Below are 13,024 nucleotides of genomic sequence, written 5' to 3'. Positions count from 1 at the left end.
CCTTGGCCGGTGACAGCGGGTTCCCTGTTGGTACTACTGGGATCACCTCTGCGACCAAACATTTCCAGTCCTTCCAATCTTTCAACACGTTGATGTGATACAGCTGTTCGGGTTTTCTTTTCCTGGGCTGGTAAACTCTATAATTTACTTCTCCCACCTTCCCCTGTATCTCATATGGCTCTTGCCACTTAGCCATAAGCTTACTCTCTGTGGTAGGCACTAGTACCAATACCCGGACCCCTTCTTTAAAGGTCCTGACCGTGGCTCTTTTATTATACCCGCAGATCTGCGTGACCTGGGCATCCATTAGATGCTTCTTTACTACCGTACTGCCGCAATACGATCATGCATACTTGCCAAATGCTCAATGACACTATTATGCTGAGTGGGCTCCTGTTCCCATGTCTATTTGGCTATGTCCAGCAGTCAACTTGGGTGCCTGCCATATAATGGCTCACATGGGGAGAACCCCTTGGACGCCTGCGGTACCTCACAGATTGCGAACATTAGATAGGGCAGTAACATGTCTTTGGTAACCTAGGGCGACAAAACATGGCAAATAGCTCACGGGCTATTAGCTTGGCCGATGTATGGCAGAGAGGTATCACCTCAGGGTATTGTGTGGCATAGTCCACTATGATCAAAATATGTTGATGGCCATGGGTGGATTTTACTATGGGGCCTACCAGATCCATCGCTATCAGTCCATTGGGGTTGTCCCTGGCAACAAGGAACCCATGGACCAGAGACACTAAGCTCCTTGAGTCCAAGAGAGCCTCTGTCTGGTACCCATTAATGAGTACCTTGCATAGTTGGGGTTCGCTGCCATCAGTGCCTGTAGTTGCGGTGCAGACTGGGTAGGCATACATAGACACACGTCGAGTATACCCACAGTCCATGGGTTCAGATGTCAGAGGGCAGTTGGCAGTCATATGTCTGGGCCCTTGGCACCGCCAACACTTAATAGTTGTGGCACGACTAGACCATGGGGCCGTTTTAGGGGAAATGGGACATTTGTCACCCTCACTCCAGGTTACCCCCTCTATACAGGCTTGGTTCTGATTAGCCCCAACAGAGGGTTGTGGACTTTTCCCAGGCTACCGGGTTGGTGGTGCCCATCATAACAGCCAAAATGGAGCAGTGCCCCGTATAAAGTCCTGAGTGGCCGTATACCGCTCAACCAGTCCAACCACCTGGTCCAGAGTGCCTGGGTCCACTTGTCCCACCCAACACTGTATGGCTGCTGGCAGTGCCCTCACCAGCTGAATGACCACCACCCTCTATACCATCTAGAACTGGGTTAAGGTTTCAGGCTGGAGTCATTTTTTTACCATATGCAACAAATCATAGGCCTGCGACCTGGAAGGATGAGACTCCACAAAAGGCCATTGGAATACCCGTTGTGCACATACATAAGTGTTAACCCCCAGTCAGGCAAGGATCTCACCTTTCAATTTCCCATAGTCCAGGGCATTGTCCCGAGTGAGGTCCAGATAGGCTTTCTGGGCATCTCCCATCAGGAAGGGGGCTACCACTTTAGCCCACTGGAAGCACCCCAAGCTCTCCTGCTCTGCAGTGCGCTCGAAGACAGTGAGAAAGGCCTCCATGTTGTCCTCAGGACCCATCTTCCTCAACGCTGAATGGACTTTGTACTGTGCCTCTGAACGGATCGTTGTCACTGTGGAGGAAGTCTCACGCAGAGCCGCAATCTGTTGTAGAATCAAATTGTTGGTTTGCTGCTGCTGAAACTCCTGCAACTTCTGCTGTTGAGCTTGAGAGACGGCCAACTGTCTTAGGATTTCCTCCATCTTGTCAACAGGCTTGGGCTGCAGGCCTGATCACCGACATGCAGCAGGCTTTGGGGTATGCCTCAGTTCACACTGCCCGCATTCTCCACCAAATGTAGTGTAGCACGGTGCAGTGATGAGGCAGTGACCCAGGAAAGTTTAAAAGTAAACATAGTTTTAACCCCTTAGTGACGGAGCCAATTTGCAGCTTAATGACCAGGCCAATTTTTACAATTCTGATCACTGTTACTTTATGAGGTTATAACTCTGGAATGCTTTAACGGATCCCGCTGATTCTGAGAATGATTTTTCGTGACTTATTGTACTTCACGTTAGTGGTAAACATTCTTCTATATGACTTGAGTTTATTTATGAAAAAAATGGAAATTGTCAAAAAACTTTTAATTTTTATGCCCTTAAATCAGATATGTCACACAAAATACTTAAGAAACAACATTTCCCACATGTCTACTTTACATCAGCACAATTTTGGAAACAAAATATTTTTTGTTAGGAAGTTATAAGGGTTAAAAGTTGACCAGCGATTTCTCATTTTTACAACAAAATTTACAAAACCATTTTTTTAGGGATCACCTCACATTTGAAGTCACTTTGAGGGGTCTATATGGCAGAAAATACCCAAAAGTGACACCATTCTAAAAACTGCACCCCTCAAGGTGCTCAAAACCACATTCAAGAAGTTTATTAACCTTTTACATGCTTCACAGGAACTGAAGCAATGTGGACAGAAAAAAATTAACATTTAACTTTTTTTACAAGCATTTTACTTCAGAACAAATTTTTTTTATTTTCACAAGTGTAAAAATTTGTTGTGCAATTTCTCCTGAATACGCCGATACCCCATATGTGGGGGTAAACCACTCTTTGGGCGCACGTCAAGGCTTGGAACGGAAGGAGCGCCGTTTGACTTTTTCAATGCAGAATTGTCTGGAATTGAGATCGGACGTCATGTCGCGTTTGGAGAGCCCCTGATGTGCCTAAACAGCGGAAACCCCCAACAAGTGACACCATTTTGGAAACTAGACCCCTTAAGGAACTTATCTAGATGTGTGGTGAGCACTTTGAACCTCTAAGTGCGTCACAGAATTTTATAACGTAGGACCATGAAAATAAAAAATATTATTTTTCCCACAAAAATGATCTTTTCGCCCCCCAATTTTTTTCACAAGCGTAACAGGAGAAATTAGATCACCAAAGTTGTTGTGCAATTTGTCCTGAGCACTTTGAACCTCTAAGTGCGTCACAGAATTTTATGACGCAGAGCCGTGAAAATAAAAAATGATTTCTTTTCCTCAAAAATTAGTTTTTAGCCTGCAATTTTTTATTTTCACAATGGTAACAGGAGAAATTGGACAAAAGTTGTTGTGCAGTTTGTTCTGAGTGCGCTGATACTCCATATGTGAGGGGAACCACTGTTTGGGCATATGGCAGAGCTTGAAAGGGAAGGAACGCTGTTTTGGAATGCAGACTTTGTGGAATGGTGTGAGGGCGTCATGTTGCGTTTGCAGAGCCCCTGATGTGCCTAAACAGTAGAAATCCCTAACATGTGACATCATTTTGGAAACTAGACCCACCCAAGGAGCTTATCTAGATGTGTGGGGAGCACTTTGAACCCCAAAGTGCTTCACAGAAGTTTATAAAGCAGAGCAGTGAAAATAAAAAATCTTTTTTTTCCACAAAAATGATTTTTTTAGCCCCCCAATTTTTTTTTCCCAAGAGTAACAGGAGAAATTAGATTCCCAAAGTTGGTGTGCAATTTGCACTGAGTACTCTGATGCCCCATATGTTGGGGTAAACCACTGTTTGGGCACACGTCGGGGCTCGGAAGGGAGGGAGCACCGTTTGACTTTTTGAATGCAAAATTGGCTGGAATCAATGGTGTCGCCAAGTCACATTTGGAGACCTCCTGATGTGCCTAAACAGTGCTATCTTCTTTTTTTTTTTAACAAGTACACCCCCTCTTCTGTTAACTTAGCATCTCCAAGCAGCTGACTCAGAGTCACCCCTGAGGGCAGAGAAGACCCCTGATCCACATAGCACAGAATGGACCAGAACTGACAAGCTCAAGTGATCCAACAGCCCAAGCCTCCCATAATAGCTAAGATTACAGGTGTGCGCCACAGCATCCATCTTTTGCCTAAACAGTGGAAACCCCTCAATTCTAACTCCAACCCTAACCCCAACATACCCCTAACCCTAATCCCAACCCTAAACAAAACCCTAACCATAACCACAACCCTAACCATAATCTCAACCCTAACCATAACCCTAGCCACAAACCTAACCCCAACACACCCCTAACCCTAATCCCAATTCTAACCCTAATCCTAATCCCTAACCCTAATCCTAATTCCATCCCTAACTCTAAATCCAACCCTAACCTTAATTCCAACCCTAACCCTAACCTACTTTAGCCTAACTCTAACCCTAATGGGAAAACAAAAACTTTCATTATTTTTCCCTAACTAAGGGGGTGATAAAGGGGAGGTTATTTACTATTTTTTTATTTTGATCACTGTGATAGGGTCTATCATGGTGACCAAAATGAACCAATAGGAAAAATCTTCCTATTGTTGCCGGGTGCAGGCCGGCAGATCTCAGCGGGTGCACTGCGCATATGCCCGCCATTTTCTTCCCGGAAGAAGATGGCGGCGCTCATGGGGGGAAGTTTGAGGCCGGAGAGCATCGGGAGGTACCGGGGGGATCGGGGACTCTATTTCTCTCTTCTCTGATGTGCGATCACATCAGAGGAGAAAGAAATTAAATGTCACATCGGACTTTTTTTTGCGGTCGCCGTTATACGGTCAATAACGACGATCGCAAAACCGGGGTGGGTAAAAACCGACCCGAATCATGTTCTCTGGGGACTCGGCTACCCCCGGCAGCCGAGACCCCGCAGAAAATCCGACTCTGGGGGGTGCTATACACTTTTTCCACGTCACTGTGGTTTAAGCACCCTTAACTACCGCTGTTAAAAGGTGTATCGGCGGTCATTAAGGGGTTAATGACCAAACTCAGAAACAAAACACACGGTATCCTTCGGATCGCAGCCGGGAAACAAGACAGTCCATAAATACATCCGGTTGCCGAAGGCAACTGCACCACCGTACTAAGCTGTGGGGTCCCAGGAGTTCGATCTGCTTGGTTCTGTGGTCCCTCACACAGGATGAGCTTTTGCAGAGCAGTCTAAGGCCTCTTTCACACTTCAGTTTTTTGCATCAGTTATAATCCGCCAAAAAGGCGGACAAGCGGATCCGTTCTCAACTGATGTGAACGGATGGCACAGGATCCGTTTTCAGACGGATCCTGAAAATGAAGAAATTTAAAGGAATCGCTGGCCGGGGAGAGAGAGAGAGAGAGAGAGAGAGAGAGAGAGAGAGAGAGAGAGAGAGAGAGAGAGAGAATAATTTTTTTTTTTTGTCCGGCACCCAGAAAGAAATTCGGGTTAAATCAGTGTTTGCAGGATCCGCCAGAGAAAAAAACGTTACAAGCTCCGTTTTGAAATTTTTGAGGATGGTGACGGACAGCAACTTTTGGCGGATCCTCACAAAAAACGGATGCAACGGACAGCAATCCGTCACAATCCGCCATTAATGCAAGTCAATGGGAAAAAAACGGATCCTCAAAAAAATTTTGAGGATCCGTTTTTTTTCAAAACCTGGCGGATTGTGACTGATTGTAAAAAACGGAAGTGTGAAAGAGGCCTAATCTGCACCTTGAAAACTCCACACTGACACACCCAACCCTCTGCTGCAGGGGCTTTCATAAAGAACCTGTGGCTGTAAGCCACATGGAAAACCTGGGCCTAGGGAGGAAATGGACTGACCCGCTACCTTCCTGTAGTCCATTTAAAAAATTAATGCCGATAGCAATTTTTTTAAAATCTGCCTTGGACAAATAGCTTGTTCAAGACCAGTACTCACTTTTATTCTGCATTGCAACCACAGCTACACCTGTGACTGCAATGCACTCCCGCGGCCTCAATATCCTTCTTTGCGCATCCTGCAGGACACATAGCGAACCTCGCATATGTCCTCAATCACTTCCTCACACCCACTTGCTTAATGTTAATCGGCAACGTAATTTAAAGGGCATTATCCCTGTGACAATTTCTCTTCAAATACAATAATCTAACATTGTTTTTGTCAGAAAATGTCACTGTAGATTTACAGAGAAAAACTGTAATTAATCTCAAACAATTAAATATCAAATATCCAGAGTGGTCCCAAGAGCCTGAAAATTTAAGATAAATGAATGTAATGTTAAATTAATCTATATACAGTTGCTGGGGCTCACGTCCGTGTGGGGGATTTTACTTAACCTCTGATGGCAAATAGCAAAGCTCTTACTAATCTGTCACAAAGTGGATCCTGAGGCAGTGAATACATATTATTGTATTACCATATGCTGATCCTTTATGCTCAGATTCAATTGAAATTCAGTTCACATAAATCCACTTTCAAAGTGGAAAAGATTTTGCATGCATTCATGTGTTCATAACCTAATGGAACATCACAGCAGAGGAAATTGTACATCACGCTATAACCACAAGTGCAGACGTTTGACACGCTTGTAAGGAACTATGCAAAAAATTTTCTGTGTTGCCAGAAATTGGTCTGACCAGGAGGCCTATGCACTTGTGAATTTCCCATATTTAGCACACCTTGATAAGCACATTCTTACCCTAAGAGCTCATTTTATTTAATAGGATTTTCATTAGAGTCATAATATAAACTGTAGTATCTCTTACACATAAGCTTATTTCAGAGTCATAAAACTTCTCATGTCTAACGATGTATCTGTAAACCTTTTTAAACAAATATACGTTGTGACAGGATTTTGCATAAAACAGTGACTACAGAAAAGCGAGAGCGGGTTCTTCGCTCGTCTATGCTCTGCCACCCATATTCCTCAAATTGTTTTTTTACAGATTTCTTCCACTCACTGGTATTCTCATTGCTGGCAACTTTACTGTTTTACTATAATCATTATACTGTTGATTCTTATAATTCTCTATTTGTTTTATGTATATGATTAATATAAATGTAGTAGAAGCATTTATTTACTCTCACAATCATTGTTTCCCTTACCCTCCCTTTCTCCAACTGGGAAGCATAGAAGATCCCCGTATCAAAGAGATAAGGTTGCGAAATATTGTCTCAATGATTAGCATGGTGGCTCAGTGGTTAGCATAGTGGCTCAGTGGTTATCATGGTGGTTCAGTGGTTAGTACTGTTGCTTTGTAGAACTGGGGTCCTGGGTTCACATCTCACTTAAATCATTCAGAGGTGGACTTGCTGGTGTGTTTTGGATTATTACCCTGCTGCATAACCCAAGTGCGCTTCAGCTTGAGGTCATGAATAGATGACCAGACATTCTCCTACAGCATAATTCATGGTTTTATTTACAATAGCAAGTCTTCCAGGTACTGAAGCAGCAAAATAGCCCCAGACCATCACTACCACCACCATATTTTACTGTTGGTATGATGTTGCTTTTCTGAAATGCTGCATTACTTCTACACCAGATGTAATCAAAGGATGGAAGGAAAGGTTTGTGGATGGCTTCTTCACTTGCTGACAGTTAATGAGACATATATACCAGGATATAAAACTAAATGGTGGTTTATTCTACACGTTTCAAAGTACAAGTGACTTCTTCAAAGTACAAATGACTTCTTCATCAGGAAAGACCACAAGTAGATACTTTTGGTCTTTCCTGATGAAGTAATTTGTACTTTGACATGAGTAGAATAAACCACCAATTTCTGGTGCACCATCTGACCAGTGCATCTGCCGCAATTGAAATTCGATTTGACTTGCTTTTTGAATATGTCTAGAAGGTAAGTGTAATCTGATTTTACTGCCTGTCATATCTCAAATAAGAACCTATTTTAGCGCTGATCTCTCTTTCTCTGTGATTATACGCCAGATGTAATGGGGCATACACCTTCCAAAAAGTTCAACTTTTGTCTCGTCAGTCCACAGAGTATTCTCCCACAAATCTTGGGGATCATCAAGATGTTTTATGGCAAAACTGAGTCTTGTCTATATGTTCTTATAGCTCAGCAGTGGTTTTCATTTTGGAAATCTGCCATGCAGGCATTTTTTACTCAGTCTCTTTCTTAGGGTGGAGTCATGAACACTGACTTTAACTGAGGCAAGTGGGGCCTGCAGTTCTTTGGATGCCGTTGTTGGTCTTTTGTGACCTCTTAGATGAGTTGTTGCTGATATCTTGGGGTAATTTTGGGCAGCTGGCTACTCCTGGGAAGGTTTACCACTGTTCCATGTGTTTGCCATTTGTGGATGATGGCTCTCACTGTGGTTTTCTGGTATCCCAAAGAGTTACAAATGGCTTTATAACCTTTTCCAGACTGATAGATCTCAATTACTGTGTTTGTTATTTGTTCCAGAATTTCATTGGCTCGCAGCATGATGTCTAGCTTTTGAATAATGTTTTGGCCTACATCACTTTGTCAGGCAGGTCCTATTTAAGTGTTTTCTTGATTGAGAACAGGTGTGGCAGTAATTAGGTGTGTGTGTGGCTAGGGAATTTGAACTCAGCTTCCCAAAGATATGATAAACCACAGTTAATGTATGTTTTAAGGGAGAAAAAAATATTTTTTCATTTTCAAAGTTCTAAAATTTTGTGAAGCACCTGTGGGTTCAAGGTGCTCACCGTACCTCTAGACACATTTTTGGAGGGCTGTAGTTTCCAAAATGGGTTTACTTGTCGGGGGTTTCTACTGATTTGGCACATCAGGGACTCTGCAAATGCGACATGGCACCCGACACAATTCCATCAAGGTCTATTCTCCAAAACGTCATTGCTTCTTTTGGAGTGCCGCAGTGTGCCAAAACAGGGGTTTAAGGGGTATCAGTGTAAGAAACAAACCGTTCTTGGATTCAGTGAGTAACTGAAGTCAGAGAAGGGGTTAACAAGAGTTTACTGCACAATCAATAACAAATAATACTCCGCGCAGGGAGGAAAAGGAAATGGTAAAAGAAAGTTCAAAATAAACAAGACACTTATCGGTTGCAGTTCTGGCAGGGGGAAGGCTGGAATATCTCCTGGCGGTGTCTCAAACGATGTACAAAGGTTCTGGCTCTGCTACGAAGAAACAAGTAACACTGCCGCCCGACAGTGCCGATGGATTCAGTCCTGTTTGTCTTGGGTACGCTGGAACACAGAAACAGTCGTTTGTGTGAATGCCTTGGATATGGCACCGGGCACGGGTCGTGAGTACATATACCAGCCGCAACAAACCGCGGTCTTTCGGAGTAGTCTCTAAACAGTTGTTCCAGTATCTTAGGTAAAGCAGGGGTATTCAAGGCACTGTTACAGACGGTAACTGAATAGCGTCATGAGAAGTCTCAAGGTCAGCACACGGAGGTCTGGAAACAGAGGAGTTGTCAGTAGAAGCAGCGGAGAGGGAGTAAATCATCTCCTGTTGCCTTCCCATCAAGTCTGCCTCGTTCCCATGCTCAGGTCTTCTTTTGTACCCCTTGCCCCCTGCTGTCTGACAGAAAGGTCTCTCCCTCTCAGAGGAAAACTCCCCCCCCCCGCCAACAGTGGTGACAACCCCGAAAGTTCCGGCCTTAAAGAGCACCGCACACTGCTGACTCCTTCTTGACTCATCCTCTTACATCAGCGTACTCAGGACAAATTGCACAACAACTTTTGGGGTCCAATTTCTCCTGTTACCCTTGGAAAAATAAAAAATTTGGGCCCAAAGATCATTTTTATGGAAAAAATATGATTTTTTATTTTGCGGTTCTACATTATAAACTTTTGTGAAGCACTTGGGGGTTCAAAGTGCTCGCCAGTCACCACACATCTAGATAAGTTCCTAGGGGGGTCTAGTTTCCAAAATGGTGTCACTTATGGGGTATTTCCACTGTTTAGGGACATCAGGGGCTCTCCAAATGCGACATGGCATCTGATCTCAATTCCAACCAATTTTGAGTTGAAAAAGTCAAACGGTGCTCCTTCCCTTCCAAGCTCTGCCATGAGTCCAAACAGTGGTTTACCCCCAGCGTACTCAGGACAAATTGCACAATAACTTTTGGGGTATAATTTCTCCTGTGACTTTTGTGAAAATAAAAATTTGGGGGCAAAAAGATAATTTTTGTGGAAAATAATATGACTTTTTTATTTTCACTGTTCTACTTTAAAAACTTCTGTGAAGCACATATAGACCTCTCAAAGTGACTTCAAATGTGATGTGATCCCTGAAAAAATGGTGTTGTAAAAATGAGAAATCACAGTTCAACTTTTAACCCTTATAACATCCTAACAAAAAAAAAATTTGGTTTCAAAATTGTGCTGATGTAAAGTAGAATGTGGAAATGTTACATAGGCCAGGGTCAGACTTGCGAGGAACTCGCATGAGTCTCGCATCTGAATACCCGGCACTTCCGCCAGCACTTGGGACCGGAGTGCTCAGCTGCATGGAAATATATGCAGCCGCACACTCCGGTCCCGAGTACCGGCGGCAGTGTCGGTTATTGAGATGCGAGACTCGCGTGAGTTTCTTGCAAGTCTGATCCCGGCCTTAAGTATTTTGTGTGACATATCTCTGTGATTTAAAGGTATGAAAATTCAAAGCTAAAAATTTTTAAAAAATTTTCTCCAAATTTTCATTTTTTACACAGATAAACGCAAGTCATATCAAAAGAAATTTTACCACTATCATGAAGTACCATATTTCATGAGAAAACACTCTCAGAATCACTGGTATCCATTGAAGCATTCCAGAGTTATTACCTCATAAAGGGACAGTGGTCATAATTGTAAAAATGCAAACCACCCTCTAGGGTAAAAGGGTTAAAGTACAAATTGCATGCCTCCTTAAACGCAAAAAACTTGTCCTTACCCCCATAAAACCTGTTTGGGAGGGCAATTTTGGGTTCAAGCTGGACCGGCCAAACCGCAGCGTCCCCCACAATAGGAGACTGCAGTCGCTGTTGTTGCTGCTAGACCTCAAAATGAAGGTTAATCACCTCCAGTGACCACTTCTGCAGTTGCTCTGCCAGCACAGAAATGGGATCTATGAACCCAGCGAAAGGAAAAAAACACACCAACAAAAAAACACATGTCAGATTTTTTTTTTCTTTTACAAACATGAATGGCCAGTGATAATAGCATGCACAGTGTGGGAAAAACTAAGTACAGCATGAAGGGATAAGGGGAAGGGAGCCCAACACTAGTGAAGGGGGAGTTGAGACCTCTAGGTAGATCTACTGTCACCCTGCCTGCCCTAACATCCCTATATAGGTTTGGCACCTATCGCCGAGCAGGATACCTAATCCCTGCCTGTCCATAGCAGTAAGCCCTGCTTACGGAAGGACTGGATGAGCCCTAGTCAATCCCCACTATAACTAAAGACAGATGGGATACAAAAACAAAGGGAACACTTAGCTAGAGTAGACTCAGAGAGAAACACAGACGTCCTCCAAACACCAATAAAGATAGTCAACTGCTATAGCTCCAAGCCTCAACATGGAAATGGAAATATCAACAGCAACTTCCAGCAGCAACCTGGGAGTTATAAACACGCGGTCCCAGGTTTTTCCATTAGAGTAGAAGGAAGGTTGCCACTGGGTCCTAGCATCAGAAGGACCAGGAAGTCTGCAAGGTAAACTGCTGAGACCTTCTGCAGTCAGATGCAGTGCAACGGTCTGCAGCCTCTGACACACCCTGATAGCGGCTTACTTTAGGGGGACAAAAGGATCATCAGTCCAAAATCAGACATGCTAACTGCTTAACTCCCTCAACAATCTCTCATACTCTAGACTTTTGGCCAAACCCATTGTTACTGATGGATTTGACTAATATCAGCCCAATGTGTATGGTGGGTTTTTGGCCCTAGGAGCCAGATTCAGCTACAGCATCTATGGTTACATCACTGAGTCACTCATATTCTACTGAAATCTTTTTAATGTCTTCTCATTTTTTCACTCTTTTCTCTTCTATTTTTATTAATTTTTGCCTAAACATTAGATGTATGGCAAAAATATACATTCTAGCCCTTCACTAATATTTTTGCCAGTAATTTCAATTTTGTTTAATTTTATAAATTAATCTTGTTTATTCCATTAGTGATAGATCTGATCATATAAACTAGAACTGAACCACGTATGGCATAATACTAAAATGGTGTTATTGTAGAAGAAAGCTTTTAGTGAAAATTCCCCATATTTTCTTTTTGACAGACATTTCCCACAGCCAGAATGACTGACGTGCAGTTAACACCCAGCTGTCTGTATAGTAAGTTCAGTTTGTAATTTTATAGAATTCTCATGACATTTCATGTCTGGATCCGTAATCTCTGGAGTTATGAACACAAATCTTGTGAGTTAGGATTTATTTATACTGATGTTTGTCTTTATGTTATTCTATTCTGTATTTTTTTTAAATAAAAAAAACATAGAGACACGGTTTTATTAATGGCTCCATTAAGAATTTTATTATAAGGTAAAAAAGTGGGTTTCCATATCCTTTAATGTGTTTTAACGAGTTTAATATTATTTAGCACGTCAGGATGTTTCCAGTATAAATATTCCACAATCTGCTGTTTCTTATATGGTGTTGTCACAAAGTGATAAGACTTCACAATTAACATTTGACTTTCTTCCTGTAGGTATAAACACCAATATGGCTTTGATGGATACTCAGAGGAGACGTAGCTGTGAACTGGTAAACACGCCATTACCATGTGTTAACAAGGCTCTCAGTCACATTGACAAGCTGGAGGGAAAAATTAGGGAGTGGTTTCTGCATGTGAGTAATAATACACTGATATAATTCATTCGTGTTCCTTGATTGCAGTATCCCATAATGTACCTGAATGTAGAGGACTTTTTGATAAAAGGGAATCTGTCATCTGCTTTTTGTCACATAATGTGAGAGCAACATAATGTAGAGATAGAGATCCTGATTCCAGAGATGTGTCACTTGCTCGGCTGCTTGCTATAGTTTTGATCAAATCACTGTTTTATCAACAGGACATTATCACTGGAGGACTAATAAGCTTGCTGCCATATACTCCTTTTTATTCATGAGCGCTCACCACTAATTGGCACAGTGTACGCAGAAATCTGCTAATCAGTGGTGTGGGTGGGGTTACATAGAGCTCATCATTCAGAGAACCGCTAGATCTGCAGCAGATTTTATCAAAACAGCTGCAAACAATCCAGTAAGTGAAACATAGCTAG

General features: G+C 42.7%; 1 protein-coding gene across 1 annotated transcript in view; it reads left to right on the top strand.

The window, feature by feature from the left end:
* The window catches only part of CCDC178 (coiled-coil domain containing 178), an 805,328-nt gene that overhangs the window by 65,191 nt on the left and 727,113 nt on the right, over positions 1-13,024 (top strand). The window contains exons 2-3 of the mRNA XM_073583735.1: positions 12,023-12,077; positions 12,451-12,590. Of these exons, the coding sequence (XP_073439836.1) occupies positions 12,041-12,077; positions 12,451-12,590 (177 nt within the window). The 5' untranslated portion in view covers positions 12,023-12,040. The remainder of the gene's footprint in view (positions 1-12,022; positions 12,078-12,450; positions 12,591-13,024) is intronic.

This window comes from Dendrobates tinctorius, unplaced genomic scaffold (assembly GCF_039654945.1).
Source record: "Dendrobates tinctorius isolate UK_male_01 unplaced genomic scaffold, ASM3965494v1 ptg000081l, whole genome shotgun sequence".
Lineage (NCBI taxonomy): Eukaryota > Metazoa > Chordata > Amphibia > Anura > Dendrobatidae > Dendrobates > Dendrobates tinctorius.
This window is presented reverse-complemented; position numbering and strand designations above follow the sequence as displayed.